At 37.4% G+C, this 17,040-nt stretch overlaps 2 protein-coding genes across 3 annotated transcripts in view; both read right to left on the bottom strand.

The window, feature by feature from the left end:
- The window catches only part of pde8b (phosphodiesterase 8B), a 73,317-nt gene extending 72,979 nt beyond the window's left edge, over positions 1-338 (bottom strand). The window contains exon 1 of the mRNA XM_065243915.2: positions 107-338. Coding sequence (XP_065099987.1) covers positions 107-151 — 45 coding nt within the window. The 5' untranslated portion in view covers positions 152-338. The remainder of the gene's footprint in view (positions 1-106) is intronic.
- Positions 339-1,724: 1,386 nt separating this feature from the next.
- On the bottom strand, positions 1,725-15,555 carry aggf1 (angiogenic factor with G patch and FHA domains 1). Of its 2 annotated transcripts, XM_065243921.2 has the most exons (16): positions 15,483-15,555; positions 15,344-15,396; positions 14,280-14,492; positions 14,059-14,158; positions 13,757-13,968; positions 11,764-11,901; positions 11,429-11,629; positions 8,492-9,005; positions 5,522-5,624; positions 5,371-5,422; positions 5,058-5,159; positions 4,813-4,978; positions 4,438-4,517; positions 2,488-2,615; positions 2,236-2,335; positions 1,725-2,120 (listed from the first exon to the last, which is right to left on the bottom strand). In XM_065243921.2, exons 3-16 carry the CDS (start codon positions 14,472-14,474, stop codon positions 1,914-1,916), a joined length of 2,298 nt encoding a protein of 765 aa, XP_065099993.1. In that variant the 5' UTR covers positions 14,475-14,492; positions 15,344-15,396; positions 15,483-15,555; the 3' UTR covers positions 1,725-1,913. The 2 variants fall into 2 exon arrangements, with proteins under 2 accessions (XP_065099993.1, XP_065099994.1); XM_065243922.2 differs by lacking the exon at positions 8,492-9,005 and adding an exon at positions 10,633-10,699 and having other exon boundaries at positions 15,344-15,545.
- Positions 15,556-17,040: the final 1,485 nt, after the last annotated feature.

Here is a 17,040-nt window from a genome sequence, read left to right as displayed (position 1 = left end):
TATGAAACGACCTTCGAAGGCCGGATGAAAAGCAAACAACTCGTGTTTTGTAGGAAACTCTTAGACGTGGGTCGGGAGCTTTCGAATAATTTAATGTGAATCTCACCTCTATCTTAGGTCCGTTGGAGAGGAGACGTGTGACCGCGCTCATCTCTGCGCGTCCCCGGTCCAAACCTCGCTGAGCGGTCCGGTTACATGAAATCCTTTCTATTTACCGGTAAAGCCTCGTCGAAAGCACATTGTGACAGCATTCTCCCCACCCGTTCACTCAGAAAGTCAATGCTGACTGGGAAAATTTGAGGTTGTAGGTAGGCGAAGTTTCTCTGTCAGAACTTTTTCACCCACTCAGACAGAAAGCGCAAGTGCGCATGTGCGCGGTCCTAGCGCCGACGGTTAACAACTCAGCATAGGGCAACAGGGCCACTCTTATGAACTCATGCCTGGGTCAAATTTCATAACAAAATCATTTAAATTTTTGCAAAAATATGTTTCTTATAAGTTTAATTAAACGACAGTAAGGATAATTACAAAGAATACTAAACTGTTCAAAGTTTAGGGTCACTCGCTTATTTGTTAATTTTTTCCAAATTTTTGATGATAATAATAAACGGATCAAAACTACTGAATGTAACGATGATCATTTTGTGACAAAAAAATGTCTTCTGTTCAAGCATGTTAAAAATACGCCTTTAGATAAAAGGTTTTTAAGATCATGAGAAACATTTATGTTAACTTTAGCATAGTAATGTGTTTTCTTTTTGTTTTGGAGTGAGATGCACTTAGACAGGCTTTGCCCAATAACTCAACGCGTAACATATATATACAGCGTTGTGAAGTTGACCAGAATACAGAAGAGATGTGGACCATAACACATATAGGTAAAGAATTAATCATTTGAAGTTTCACATTTTTTGTTCTTTCACTTTCTAGTTTTATCTTGCCCTTGGACAAATACAGGGTTCCCACAGTTAACATCAAATTTAATGATCGTTCAAGGACTTTCCAGGTCCAATTTCCTAAAATTTAAGGACTAAATTTGGAGACATATTTCAAGTGAGAGCAGAGTTACATGGTGTTACCTTTAAAGATACACTGTTACAGTTCTCTTTTGAGGGAACTCGCGCTGCGTCACTGTTGTGACACTTTGGGGACGCTTCCACGGGTAAGTGCGTCTGAATGTGTATATCAAAGTCAAGTGTTTGTATGGCAGAAGAGCACTTAGCTTGCAGCACTTTGACAATATAGTTCTCCTTTTTTATCGGTTAAAAAAAAAACATTTTATTTTGTGCCACCATACTTACTTGTGTAACATTCTTTAAGTAGGAAAAACATGGAAGTGTTTGGTGGCTTCTAAATTCATCCCTGTTTGGATCCTAAGGAATGAATGGGGCTAGGCTAAATGCTAACACTTTCAAGACGCCCTATACAAAGATTAAGTGCACGCATTGAAAAAAGAGAGGTACGTATTAATTTGTCTACATTGAGGTAAGAACATAGTAAAATATTGAAAAACAGTGGTGTTTTCCTTTAAATGACATAAACACTGCCCCACAGGTTTCATTGCAGCTGTCACTGTTAAAATTGAGTATGATTCACAAAATGGGTCATTAAACTTAATGTTTGACTAGAAGAATAAAATATAAGAGGAAAGAGTTTCAGTCACCCACAGATAACATTAGTAACTTAAGCACCCGTAAGTGTATGACATAAAACCAATACTTACAATAGAAATAAGTTTATTTGTCTGAGATATTGATTGAAAAAAAAAAATCAATAATTTTTGTTTAAAAGGAACCAAGTTTATTTACAAAACTATTGGATAAGGCCTTTACTTCATCCACTGTAAAGACTAGTAAAGCTAGTGTAAATCCTGACCACGGCAAACCTAAAAATCTGCTAAGGATCCACAGAATTCACTCAGTTTCCTGACTTTTAACCCAGGTATTAGGTGATTGGCTGGTGTCAGGATGGGCAGAGTCATTTAGATGAGCATCATTGAAGCGTTCCCGTGCACGCTCCCAGTTCCTCTGGTTTTTGGTTTTGGTGAGCGAGGCATCCTCTACCGACATAGCAACTCCACATCCAAGCCCAGACTGAGCCTTGCGTAACTGCAACTGAATCTACAACACAACACAAACACACACAAGAGGAGGTTAGGACCTGAGGCACAAGTGCATCTCAAACAACAGATATCCAGAAAATGAAATGCTGTGCAACAGAAGAAATGAGTATTACCGGATCTTTCCTTCCAGTTCCGTCCTTGCCGAGCCCCTCTCCTCGCTTCCAGCCCATCTTTTCCAGCATCTGTTTACCCTTATTCTCATCACCTATTTCACTATATAAACGGAAAGGAAAACATACTTAAATCACAGACTCAGAAAAAATCACTTTTGAAAAAAAAACTTTTGTGTTAATACTCAAGAACATCACTGCAGTAAAGATCTTTATTATAATGGGAACTGTTTGACTGGAAAGGTTGTCACATACACGTGAACCGAAGCTGGAGCGTCGTCTCTCTGGAATGTTCCCTCGCTCCCAACCATCTGCCGGCGGTTTTCTGCTCTGTCTTTATACCTGCTGTTCTTTACGGCCTTCTGTTCTTCATAATCACTATTCTGAAACACACATACACATACACAAGACTCATTATGCTGTGAAGTTAATAAAACAGCCAACATACCAGCAAAAGTCGATATGATAGAGTCTTAAAGGGGACATATCATGAAAATCTGACTTTTGTTTAAGTGCTTTAGTTGGGTCCCCAGTGCTTCTATCAACCTAGAAAATGTGTAAAAGATCAACCCAGTAACGTATTTTTTTTAAACCGTTCTCTGCAAGCATGTGAAAAAATAGATCATTGAACTCTGGCTCCCCTTGTGATGTCAGAAAGGGATAATACCGCCCCCTAATCTGCACTATCCAAAATCAGCCCTGCCATTTACAGGGTTCCCACACCTTAGTTAACTTCAAATTCAATGACCTTTCAAGGACTTTCCAAGTCCAAAATTTCAGACACATTTCAAGTATAGAAAGGTTACATCGTGTTACCTTTTAAGATACATTGTTACAGTTCACTTTCGAGGGTAAGTGCGTCTGAATGTGTATATCAAATTCAACCAATGGTGAGGCTTAACGACAAAGACAGGGTGTCTGGAAGTATATCGCTATCTGAAATATTGCCAAAGACGGTGTTACAGGGACGCAGGAAGTATGACAAGGGAGACGCAGCATCTCATTCCCTTCTCAGGGAACAACAGTTACATACGTAACCAGAGACGTTTTCATGTGTCAAACACAACTGTGCAAAAAAGCATTTTGGTATGAATCAACATTCACATACAGAAGATATAAGCATTTAAAGCGAACAGTGTAACACGTGTGCTTGAAAAGTCTAGAATTTATTATCCTACACTACACAGAGAATAATATAGACAGAAAACTTCTTGCAAAAAATTAGGGGTGTAACGATTAACCGTGCAAATGCGCGTTTTCTCAATGAATGAATTTGAATGAATTACGGTGAAATCCCGGCGCATCCGAACGCCAGGGGGCGCTCACATGCAGAAACTCCCTTTGTGCCACACAAGAAGTATCATTGCAAACACTATTCCAGGAAATGTCTACACAGGAATATTTATACGCTGTTCTTCAAATTGTTTCAGGTATTTTCATGGTAATAAAGAATATTTTGAATGAGTTTGCTTAACCAGTGTTGCTTTTTTAAATGCACGTTATAAACGACTCCGACTCATAATGACTCTGGATTGATAAGGACTTCCTACTGACAAAATGCCGTAGTACACGCACAAGCTGTGCATAAAACAAAGAATCGCAGCCTTGCGATTCAGAATCGATTTCAGACAGGCATTTTTAATGGGGACCGCGATTGAATCGTTACATCCCTACAAAAAATAGATTCAAGCATTTTCAATGACCTGTATCCATGCATGTATATTTTCAAAAACTTCCCAGGGCCTTGAATTTTTTCCTCCAGATTCACAAACTTTCAAGGATTTCAAGGACCCGTGGGAACCCTGAAAGTATTGAAATCTTACATATTTAAATTGTCCAATCGGGACAGTGACTGTTGCATCGCTGCTAACAACACACATTAATTATCTTACCAATGATGCACGGAGAAATCGCTCATGTTGCAGTAAATTACGTAACTATATTACAAAATGTACATTACAGCAATGTAACTTGGTTTGCAAAAGCCCCGTTTAGAGCAGTGTCTGGCACCTTTTTTGTTTTAATTGTGCATGCGCACCTGTTACGTGCACCCCTGTCTATCCTGTTATCTTTTAACACTTGACCATTCACATTCCTGCCCAATAGAGGGCGGCACTGAGTAATTCTCATTACTGCCACAGATCAATACACCTGCACCTTTTGAAAACCCATTCGCCCACCAAATGGGCTTTTTTTCTAACTTACTTTAAGACCATATTTAACCTTCATCATCTTCAGTTCTTTCTGCCGTTGAATTTCCTTGTCTTCTTTGCTAAGAATGGATCCTGAAACACATACGCAATACTCAGACTGGGCGAGGTTGATTCAAGTTTGAGATATCAATGAAACAATTCAGAGTCTTATCAACAACGCCCATCATGTCCTAAACACAGCATTGTTGCATGATCATAGCATTCCATCAGTGACTATGACGTTCTGCATATTATGCATTCTTACATGTGCATTTCCAGACCTTGTTTGACTTTAAATCTACTAATATCAACAGATTTGTGTAACAACATTAAAAAGTCCTTACTAATGCAGTAAAACAAGTTTGCTTTTGTATGTGCATGCATTTACCCGAGGTCTCCTCTCTCTTATGGCGGTTCAGATGTGCTATGATCTGTCCTGGTTCACAACCATCACACGTGTCAGTTCCAGTGTGAATGTGGAAGGACAGAACGGTTTCGCCCATCTTCACTTCATCTCCGTGAGTCAAGGGGCAAGGGTCACACCGAACCTTGGGCTGCAGAGAAAAAGTTGAGCAAGTTGCAAGACTACAATTCTCCTTAATGTGTGTCCAACATAAAAAACAGCTGTGTTACCTGTAATATTCTGTTTCCATTGAGGACGGTACCGTTCTGACTGCCCTGATCTATCAACATATAACACTGCTGCTCCTGGTCAAAATAAACCTCCGCATGGGACTACACACACAGACACATCCACAAAAAAAAGAGATTATAGAAAGTGAGAGGAGTTCATACATACATGCATGCATACATGCATATACACACAAACACACACACATTCATCATGCAAAAAAAATTATATAAATCAATCAATAAATATTTATTTATTTATAGCTGTGCTCTGAGCGAATGAAAGTTTCTTATTATATCTCTTTATGTTTTTTACCTTACTGATACCCATCTCTGGAATTCGGATGGCATGATTCATGTCTTTCTCTCTGCAATCAGATATATACAAACATTCACTTGTTAAATTTGGCTCAACTTAAGGTAAACACAAGCGCGCTCGGACACACACACACACTCGCTGTACCAACCTGCCGATTGTGGCAACAGTGTCAGCTGTGAGGATGAAGAGCGTACCAGTATCCAGTACAGGGGAACGAACGACAGTCACCCGAACGCACGGCGGCCAGGCTCCTGTAACACAAACACACACGCAGAGCACTGTTTAGTTTTATGGGGTCATATCAGTGAGAACAAACTACTCCTTTCTAAACAAAAAAGTTCAATGTAATATATCTTGACATACGCAAACATTAAGAAGGCAAAGTTTTAAACACACTCTAAACAGAAGGCCTCTCATGTAACACTGTTCAAAATAGCAATCTACAACACGACTCGCACTTGTATCTGTTGAATAATGAATCTTTTGTAATCCAAAATTTTTCTCTTGGTAATAAAATAAAATACTTGCCAAACAAAATAAAATCAACAAAGTATATTTTGAATGTTAAACGGATCCAGTCCACATTCATTGAAAATGATCTGATGATACAGCAACAAAAAAAGCTAGTATAGACGGTTTCCTCGGACGCACGTGTGGCGACGCGATACCCGTCTGGTCTGAACTTTACTTCCGGTTTCAGTTTTTTTAATGGTCTGACTAGTTGCTAAACTGAACTCTTGAACAAATATCTTGTCGAAAATAACATTTTGGTTTCCTATGTAATCTATGTGTTGTTTATTTTGCTTGTTATATAAATAAACTACGTTTAAAGTACTTTGTCTTATTTATTCTCAGCAGAGTTTACCGGAAGTTACGTGTTGACCACGAAAGCCGCTTTACTTAGCTTTAGTCTATACTTTAATGCAAGTGTATTTTAACTTTAGCTAATATTTAAAAATGATCAAAGCACTTATTGATTTTAATGACAAAAATCAAATAAGGTGACAAATCGGTCACTTTTTACGCGTACCCAAGGGTCAGCGTAAAGTTTATGACGCAAATTTCATCATCAGAATAGTATGCGCGTACTGAATAATTTGCAAGGCTGTACCTTCGACTGTGTAAACTTGCATACAAGATAAAAAATTATGTATACTTGGGCCTTAAGTAGCATATACAAAAATCAAATGAATAATCAAATAGTTCTATGTTAAATCTGTATACATTTTTTTGCTAAAGGCCTGGATATGCTTCAATTTTTAGGCATAAGCAAGAGTCAGCGTAAAGTAGGGGTCCGTGGGAAAAAAAATAACACGGACTGTTTACATTGTTGCACAAGGTTGAGCATTTTGTTTTTCCAGTATTTTTTCACGCTGCCAAAAGACGATCTCTCGCAAATTATTGGAAATGTATAATGTTTTTCCATAGCACTATTTATGAACAAGTGTTTTGGTGGCGTTTAAGTAAATTTTTTACTTCATAGGTTTTTTTTTTTCGGTTGGGTGTGTAAGATACCAAATCCAATGCTATGTCATATTAATCAGTGTTTGTTGACTAAAACATAGCATAGTTTTTAAATATCTGCAGCTCTTAGCAACTTTGTTGGTGGGCTTGAAAATATTTTGACCCAGCAGGGTTAATTGTAACGCTTGTGTTACAACTAACCCATCAGCCCTTATGATATGAAAACTGCTAACGTTACCGTAATTCTTGAAAGATTGCTGGCTGCCAACAAAATAAATGTGCCCGTCTTGTCAAAAAGTGTGTGTCAAATTTATTTGTGTTCATATCTTTAACATTGATTGAATAAAGTCACGTCAAAGATTAAAATCATAATGAAATGAATGGCTCAAATAAGAGCTCATTATCTCAGAATTAGATTTTTGAAACTGTAGTATGGTTATTACAGACTGGGTCACATATAAAAAAAATTTTTGTCACAACTGTGCTGCTTTTTCTCACATATTTAGACATTTGTATCCATTTATAACAGAACTATGGTTAGATGAGGGATGAAGTGTGTAGTAGATACCCGTCTTTTATAGACAGATATATAAACAATATCCACTTCAAGTATATAGACAAAATAATATTGAAATATTTGCCTGCAAACTTAATTTTTAGCAAGTGTTACAACTAACCCCCTCCCTGTTACAATTAACCCCACCTATGGGGTAAGTTGTAACGTTTGCACATCTGTCATGTTTTGTGTAATTGTCCAAGAATAGCAAGTAATAGAAACAAACTTTAAATGGTAATTTGTAGCAAAGATGTGTGTGTTGCTTGTGTAAAAATATAATTAATAAAACTCAAAAGAAGCGTTAGGTTGTGCCCCGCTCTCCCCTACTAACACAGGGGCATGTCAACAAATTTTTTTTTTGCTAAGGTTTGCATATGGTGGTGTGTTTTTAATGACAACTTTCCTTAAAGTAAAAAGTAAAATTCCTAAAATAGGAAATACACCAATGCCTGTATCGTGACACGTATCGTATCGCTAGATTCTTGTCAATACACTGCTTTAAAAGTGACGGCAGTAGAATTTTTATTTATTTGATTAAAGCTCTAAAAGATATTTTTACAAAAAATTATTATAAATGCATATAACCATGTTCAGTTCCATGATGGAAATGCCACTTAACTCTTTCCCTGCCATTGACGAGATATCTCGTCAATTAAGAGAAAACGCTTCCCCGCCAATTACGAGATTTTCCGTCTTTCCGCAATACCTTCCGCAACTTTTTAAAACCAGAAGTATTGCCCAAAAGAACCACTAAAGGTAGGATGAAACGTTTTTTTTTTTTTGTTTGAAAGCAGAGGGTCTGTTCTTTCATTTGGTATATTGTATGTTTATATATTTAAAGCAGAACAATTTCTGGAAGGCATTGAACTTTGGTGAAAATCATGAAAAATGCTGGCGCTGGCTGGCAACTTTTTTTAAAAACGCTGGCGGTGAAAGAGTTAATGATGACGAGGTCATGCTTAACTTTAAAACAGGTAATTAATTCTGAACACAGACCCGGCCTATCTTTAAAAAGCAAACAGACAATAATTTAGCGTCTGTCCACCTCTGTTTGTAGCGAATGTATTACAGATTAGTCCTATGCTTCGTTCCTCTCACCTTCCTGCACTTGCATTTCAACCTCTCTCTCTGGACTCTCATGAGCAGGCAGGGCAGGAGATGAAGTTGAGGACGATGATGACCATAAAGGTCTTTTCTCTCCATCCGACCCTGTGATCTCTCCTTCCTCTGGCTCACTCTCACCCTTCACATGTTCAGTGTGTGACTTCCTGTCCCTGCGAGTCTCAGAGCGAGATCTCTTCCTCTGCTTCCTCCCTTTTTTCCCTTTCCCGCTGTGCGTGTCATCAGAATGCGACCCATTCTCTCTCCTCCTCCTGCTGTGCGTATCAACGGAGCGCGACCTGCTCCGTCTCCGGGTTTTCTTTCGGTCTGTGGAGCGCGACCTGCTTCTATCTCGACTCTTGGCTCTTCTGGATCTTTCTGTAGCAGTGACTCGCTGAGGGCTTCGGGATCGAGATCTGCGTCCTTTCTTGTGTGATGCCGTGTCATTTTTCTGTCCTTTGTGATGAGTTTCGGGCTTTTTGTCAGACTCAGGCCCTGCCTCTTTATGGTCCTGTGAGTGAGCAAACACTCAGCCAATGAGACGAAGGATCCGCCTCCAACAGTAATTCCAAAAGCTTTGTTATGTAGTGCAATTACATGTTATGTATTTGCTTATATGTTGCTGTTTGAGTCCCAGTTTTCAGTTTGTTTCATTTTTAAGATGCAGTACGACACAAAGTCACCATCTACAACCTTAACATCTGAACACCGCTTTTAAGTTTTTATTTGGGTATCTTTGGCACTTTTATAAACAGAAAATCAGAGAGCGAAAAGGACCAAACTGAATTCGGAAATGGCACGAGTTAGATTCAAACTTACGTCACCTGCCTGAGGACCACGGGTCAATGTCCCCAAACATGTGTTTATTAAATTAAACCAACCAAGCTAAAAAGTAAACCCACTTCAAAAATTCCTATGTTTGCAAGTATTGCCATAAATGTTTAGTTGTCCTCTCAGTTCCCACATAAAAACAAATAAATTACATAGGGATGCATAGCGATTAATCGTAATTAATCTATAGCAGAATAAACGTTTTTATTTACATCATATGTGTGTGTGAACTGTGTATAATAACTTTGTATAGATAAATGTACACACATGCATGTATATATTTAAGAAATGTTTACATGTGTATATACATTTGTATATGTATGTATAATTTATATTATATATAAATATAAATATTTAATATATAAATATATTTTTTTTCTTAAAACTATACATGCATGTGGCCATTTTTATAAACACATAATTATTATACATTAAATATATTTCACACACATATGATGTAAACAAAAACTTTTATTCTGCTATAGATTAATCGCGATTAATCGCACCTGCAAATATAAAAAACTGCATTTCTTCTTTTCGACTGAACAAAGATCAACAAACATCTTGAATGACATGAGGGTGAGTAAATAAAATTTTTTTTTTATTAAAGTGGAGTAATCCTTTAATGGTATCTGCCAACAAACCGGTATTTGTGAATGGCCTGAGGCCAGGATTAAGCGAATTTAAAGCGAAGTATTTAATAAACGCAGGGTTTCCCGCAGCACTTTTCAGTTCGGGCGGCCCACCTAAGCTGGGATACCCTACCACCTTAACTAGGTCATCAAAAAAAAAAAATTTGCTGCACAAAAGGCTGTCAAGTGCATCTCAGAGAATAGCATGGACGCACTTCACATGGCCGAAATGAGAGAAAGACATGGTCCGTCACTGTCTGGAGGATAACTAGCCTGTTGATATAACATTTAATTCATTAATAATCTAGTACGTGTTCATTTTCTGTCATAGTTTCTTCAAAATTGAGTTTTATTTGATTGTTTTAAATAAAAATATTTTCATCATGACACGTACGCCCCGCCGCTTTGATTGCCACGCCCCCGGCCCGCCCACCTGCACAACCCTACCACCTTAACTAACAAATTTTCTGCGGGAACCCCTGAAACGCATCCTACGTGGCGAGAGCATTCGGTTTATATCATTATCTCATATTTGACAGAGGTAGCATTTAGCTGTTTTTGCATCTGAGCTCCTCAAATTCAACTACCTTAAATCACATTTTGGTAGATGCATGTCATATCTATTTACTACAGTAAGCTACAGAAGCTAAAACTCATCTATAAACAAGACCATACCTCTGACTGCAATCCGCTTCAATTTCTCTATCTTCAACTGACCCATTGAGTAAGTCAAATCCTGAACCTACAGCAAAAGGAACAGCATACGGTCAGCTTCACCAAGCTTGCATACAGACCCCTCTCTGCGACGCTTCTTATGGCGCTTTTCCACTGCCTGGTACAGATCACATTTGGGGGGGTTCACCGTGTACGGTACCTAGTACTTCTTTATAGTACCCCCCATGGTTGAAGTTCCAAGCGAGCTTGATTACAAGAAGTGAGCGGAGTTGCAGAAGCCCCTCCCATGACACAAATTTCTGCGTGAATGTCTCAATGACTAGAATTTCACGCGCGAATAAAGCGAGTAAACTCAAACTGTTCAAGCGTCAAACTAGGCCCGGTACACGTGAATTTCACGATTTAAACGCGGCTGGTGTGAACCCACGGTTATAATCCCACCCGCTTTGAAGCTGTACTAAATCGAACCCAAGAAAAGCAAGGCAAGCCTAGTCGTACCACGCCATGGAAAAGAGCCATTATACTGACCTTCATATTCAATCAACATCATTTCATAACACAAAATAACAGCAGTCAAAGTAAGTTGTGGAAAACTATGGAATGGCTCTCAGAAGAAACACTGAAAACTGAGACTCAAGCAACAAGAGACTAATGAACTCCGATTACAAACTTAATTTGAATCTGAATCCGAATTGGGCTGAGCTAAAAGCTTAAATTCATTAAGAAGTGTGTCCACCAGCAAATACAAATCATTGTGAATTGAATGAAAAAAAAAAAGTGTCCGTGTATATCTCACCCCTCCGTCGGGACAGGAAGCTCTATCTGCGCTCTTCACCGACTTCCTGTTTTTCCAGTCTTTGCTCTTCCTCTGTGGCGTCTGCTCCGCGTCAGGGTGTGCGGCGGGCACCTCTATTCTAGAGTGAAATTCGTATTTTCCACTTTCCGGGTCGTAATAATAATACATGCCTGTGTTGGCATCGTAGTACAGCTGACTGGACTGTGGTACAGGAAAAAACATATTAGCACTGACGATTAAGATTATACAAGATTAAACAAATAATGGGCAATAAACAGCAGTCGATGGTCCCAAGAGATTCTAGCATTTATTTGGATGACGTAGGAGGAACTTACAGAATCGTAGTAAAATCCAGTGCTTTGGTCATAGTACATGCCAGAAGTTTCATCAAACACAAAGTTAGTCTGGTTTAACGCCTCCTCTGCGGTCGCTCTGAGCATGTCTGCTATAGAGTTGCCTTCTCCAGATGCCTCCTTAAATACAGCAATACAGCATATTTACACACAGTAGAATTGGTTAATATTTATTCATTTTCTAATACTTATTTTGTTTACAATTAATTATTTTTTAGATATATGTTGGAATTATTATGGATTATTGGTTATGTTATAGACACCTTTGATTTTGTATTATTTTGGCTAAATTGCATCTCCTGATCTAAAAAAAGCATGTTTGAACACTGTAGAAATTGGCTTATATTTAATTTTCAAATAATTCCTTTATTTACAATTAACTATTTTTGGACATACGTCTCCCAAAATACAGCATGTTTTTGAACACAGTAGAAACTTGCTAATATTTATTAGTTTCTGATAATTATTTTGTTTACAATGCACTATTTTTGGATACATGTTGGGCTTATTATAAATAATTGCCTATATTATAGACAGCTTTGACTTTGTATATTTTGGCAAAATTTCAGATTGTTTTGACATCTTCTGATCTACAAAAAAACAGCATGTTTTGGCACACAGTAGAAATTGGATAATATTTATTCATTTTCTAATAATTATTTTATTTAGAAATAACTATTTCTGGATATATGTTGGTCTTTTATGGATTATGGTTATGTAATACAGTGGTTCCCAAACCTTTTCACCATGTGGCCCCCCTTGTGTACGGTGCATTCCTTCGCGGCCCCCCAAAGAAAATTTGTGACAAAAAACTGCTCTAAAACAATTTTTAGGTTAAATTAAACAGAATTCATGAAAAATTAATGTACTTCATAAAATGTCATAAGACTGGGGCCCCCCTGGCACCATCTCGCGGCCCCCAGTTTGAAAACTACTGATGTAATAGACAGCTTTAATTATTTTGGCTAATATTTTTTATTTTCCTAACAATTATTTTGTTTACAATGAACTATTTTTGAATAATGTTGGTATTATTATGGACTATTGGCTATATTATAGACAGTTTTTACTTTGCATTATTTTAGCTAAATTTCAGATTGTTTTAAAAAGTTAAAAAGTAGCATGTTTTCACAAAGTAGAAATGAGCTAATATTTATTTATTAACTAATAATAACTATAATTTTACAAATTAAAATGTTTTTCAACAAACTATTAATTTGCGCTACATGTTAGGATTATTATGAATTATTGGCGATACTATAGACTGCTTTGCCTTTTTATTATTTTTGCTAAATTTCCAACAGTTTTGAATTTAGATTGTTGTGGCTGCTATACATCACATTATTTGACCTACTGTACATTTTAGACTATTTTGGTTACATCAAAGTCCCTTTACAAAAGTCACACAACTAGGCGGCCATGTATGCAACACCTCCTGGCAGTTAATCAGTCATGCAAGAATAATGTCCCATCTACTTGAATAAGAAAAGACAGATATCTCTAAAAGTGTGTGCTTAATTCACAATTAAACAAAATATTTCTGATCAACAATTAAACTGGAATGAAACCGTACCATAACTTTTGTTTCTTAAGCCAAAATTGTGCAAAAAAAGCTTTTTTTAAAGGTTGAACCATGCCTCACATGACTTTTTAAAGAGCCCCTCCCCCAGACAACCATCAGTCTTTATTGATTGTTGATTCGTTTTGTTTTAACTGGAAGGCGGGACTTCAGTTACCAGAGCGGCCATTTTGAGGGTTGCATTGTCCCCTATTCATAGTAATGAGTGTCTAATCTTGTTACATCCTGTATCTTTGGTTACATGATTGTTTTTCCTGTATACTATCCTGGAGTTGAATTTAAATGCAATTACAACGTTCCCAAATAATACATTTACAATTTTACGGTCTTGCCAGAGTTTAAGAGATTTTTAAATACACTAAATCCATGAAAGCTCATACAAAAAAATAATCACACCTCTGTTTGTGGAAAATCATATGATATATCCTTTTGCTCAGGATCAGCTGGTACAGTCTCTGTTGTTACTGGATACACATCAGTTTGCTCTAATGACTCTTGAGTTTCCGTGGCAACAGGCTCTTGAGTTTCCGTGGCAACAGGCTCCTGTGTTTCTGCCGTTGTCTCCGTTGCTGTCTGGTAGTATCCGCCATAGTAATAATTATAATAATCTGTTGTAAGAAGCAGATAACACGCTACTTCCACAACAATGCTGCTGATGAATTGGATTTTAATCTGTGGTATCAAAAAGCATCACTCACCCGTGTCTGTCCAGGTGTACTCTTCTGTCTGAACCTCAGCATCCACCCTCTCTCTCTCTCTTTTCCGTGTCTCGTGGATTTCTGCACACAGTCTATAAACCTAAATCACAAAAGTCACAGTAAAAGGGTCTGCCAAATGCATGAATGTTAATGTAGAACTACAGGAATAGACACAAAACACAAACTTTGAGTCCCTAAATCAACAAATGTACCCGACTCACTTGCTCTCTGAGATCTTTATTGTAGCTTTCTGTCGTCTTCTGGAGACGTTCACTTTGGCTGAGCTGTTTCTGTAACTTTTGAAGCTCATCCTTACATGTCTTCAGTTCCTGACGCAGGGCCTCCGCTTGAGATCTTAAATGTACAAGCTCTTCCTCTGAACCCTGTTCAGGGTCTGCATCTCCTTCCATGTCCATAGCCAAGAAATTATGTGCCTGAAAGTTGATCAGAAAAACAGGGATTGATTGCATAAATACAAAGGAATACATAACATACTGCATGTATGACAATATACACTTATGCAAAATGTTATTACACATAAAACCCTCCATAATGTAACTAATGATGGTGAACATACATATCCCCCCATAATCTAAAACTTTTATACTTTTTTTATAGAGACATATAGCCATGAATGCTTTTCCCCCACCCATGTCCAAGAAGATGTGGTTACGTCCTTGACATATTAATATACTAAATTAAACCCACAATATAAGCTTTTTTTGTGATATTAATAAAAAAAACTGTAGTGCTGAGAGCCCATGTGATGTGTAGCATTTAGTGTAACATACCATAGTATATAACGTAGTATTTACCATAGTAAACTGTAATACCTTGTAACATATAACAAGAGTATATTATATTAATTATACTGTAGCATTCGGTGGTATTAACTACAGTAAATTCTGTAGTATACTTTAACATTTACTATAGCAAGGCTCAAAAACACTATAGTATGCAGTATTTTATCATGTGAGATAGGCCATAGTCTCTCTTTTTGTTAATTTAACATCGAGCAAACTGGAAACCATGCTCTTGTGTATGAAATAAGTACTGAGCTAAAAAACAGATCAGCCAATCAGAGGAGAGCACTACGAATATGCATGAATATGCAAATGAGAACGTAACAACCCACGGAAAACGTAACACTAAAAACTCCCTTAATCCGTTGACTTAAAATCACATAAATACCAATAAAAACAAACTACTGTTACGTTTAATAGGCGTAAGATAACTATATGTTTATATCAGTGCATGTTTGCGTATTCCTCCACGCGTTCCTCACCGTTTAAAGCCACCAGTTTTCTTTCGCTTGCGCGTCCCCGCGTGCGTGTCAATCTGCAAATCAAAGATAAACATCACGTGACCTGCGAGCATTGGACACATAATCGTGTAGATGTTTGTGTGATCGTAAAGTGTGTTACAGGCAGCAAACGCGAAGAACTTTAATCCCACTGCAACGGAGGCTGCCATACTTTCACTTTGTAACGTCATGGTCTACGCTGCGCGTTTGCGTCACTTCCGTTTGTGTTTTATGACACGCCCCCTAGCGTAGAGCATTGCCAGCAGCTGTGAGCATGCTCTGTTGACAGTATCTACTCCGTTTATTTAAACATAAGACATAGTTTGTTTTAAGTTTTTGTTTTTTAAAGACTTTAGCTTTACTAGCATTGTGCTAGCAGTGCAAAGGTCATGGGTTCGATTCTCAGGGAACAAACTGATACAAAATGAATGCATTGTAATTTAAGTCACATTGGATAAAAGTTTTTGCCAAATGCATAATGTAAATGTACAAGACAAGACCTGTTATTTTTGCAATGTCTCTTTGGATCGCAAGTTTTTATATTTTAGTCTTTTGATGAGCGCATAACAACTCATACTTTGGTAGGTTAAGATTATAAAGAGAATGTGGTTGTTATGGGTAATATTTGTGAGATTTGACCTTTAAAATCTTTAGTGAGGGTCATGGATGAAGGTCATTTGTGGAGCTAGTGTTTTTTGTTCACTGTTTTTTGACAGTACCTTTTTGGCAAATTGATTATTAAAACTCATCAATATTTTTAAGTAAAGAATTTTGAATTCATCTTAAATATGTACAAAGAGTAATTTCAAGGGATATATATTTTCTATACATTTATAGTTGGCTCTTAAGGACCAAAAAATTACTAGAATACAAAGTGGCGTTACCTGTCCTGGCCTGGACAGCATTTTTTTTTTTTTAAAAAGTAAAAAAAATAAGGCTTTTTAAACTAGCCATTCGGGTGTTGTTTTTGTTGTAGTATGTATGTACTTCAAAAAGAACAGAAAAACTGAAATCAGCTTCTACTGTAAACATATTTATCAAAGCAACATTTCATGCAGCAGAGGGCAGTACAAACAAGTAAAAGTATACATCTTAATACATCTATATGATTTCAAAGGTATGGTTAACAATTTTTACAAACTAACTTAGGCAGGCTAATGATATTGCCTTCATGCATACAATTCTACCAAACAGTATTTGTAAGCTAAATTCTTCACGAAGCACATTAAGTCAGGATATGAGACTAAATCAAATTAAAACCGTATGCGTAATCCACAGTAGCACCTGTGCCAGATGAAGACAATAGGAGTACAGGTGCATGCAATATAAAAACGTTTAAAAGGCCATAATAGAGAGGAAATTGGGAAATGACGGCTTGAGTTTTCATTCATGCATTAAAGAGGGTCGAGAGAGATTTGCGACAACTCGCAATTCCTCACACCACATGGTCCCGTTGCCTCAAGCGTAAACTAGGCCTAATTAACACTTGCATCAAGAGCGTAAGATTTAACAGAAGTATTGACACACAGACATTACACACATACACACACATATAAACGCCCAGCATCCTTTATTGACCCAAACTGCACACTTCATCGACACATGTCAGCTCTAAGTCGACAGAAACTTCTGATACAATTATGATTAAAGGTTGTTCGTCAGCTGGGTCCAGTGTTTAT

This window comes from Paramisgurnus dabryanus, chromosome 18 (assembly GCF_030506205.2).
Source record: "Paramisgurnus dabryanus chromosome 18, PD_genome_1.1, whole genome shotgun sequence".
NCBI lineage: Eukaryota > Metazoa > Chordata > Actinopteri > Cypriniformes > Cobitidae > Paramisgurnus > Paramisgurnus dabryanus.
This window is presented reverse-complemented; position numbering and strand designations above follow the sequence as displayed.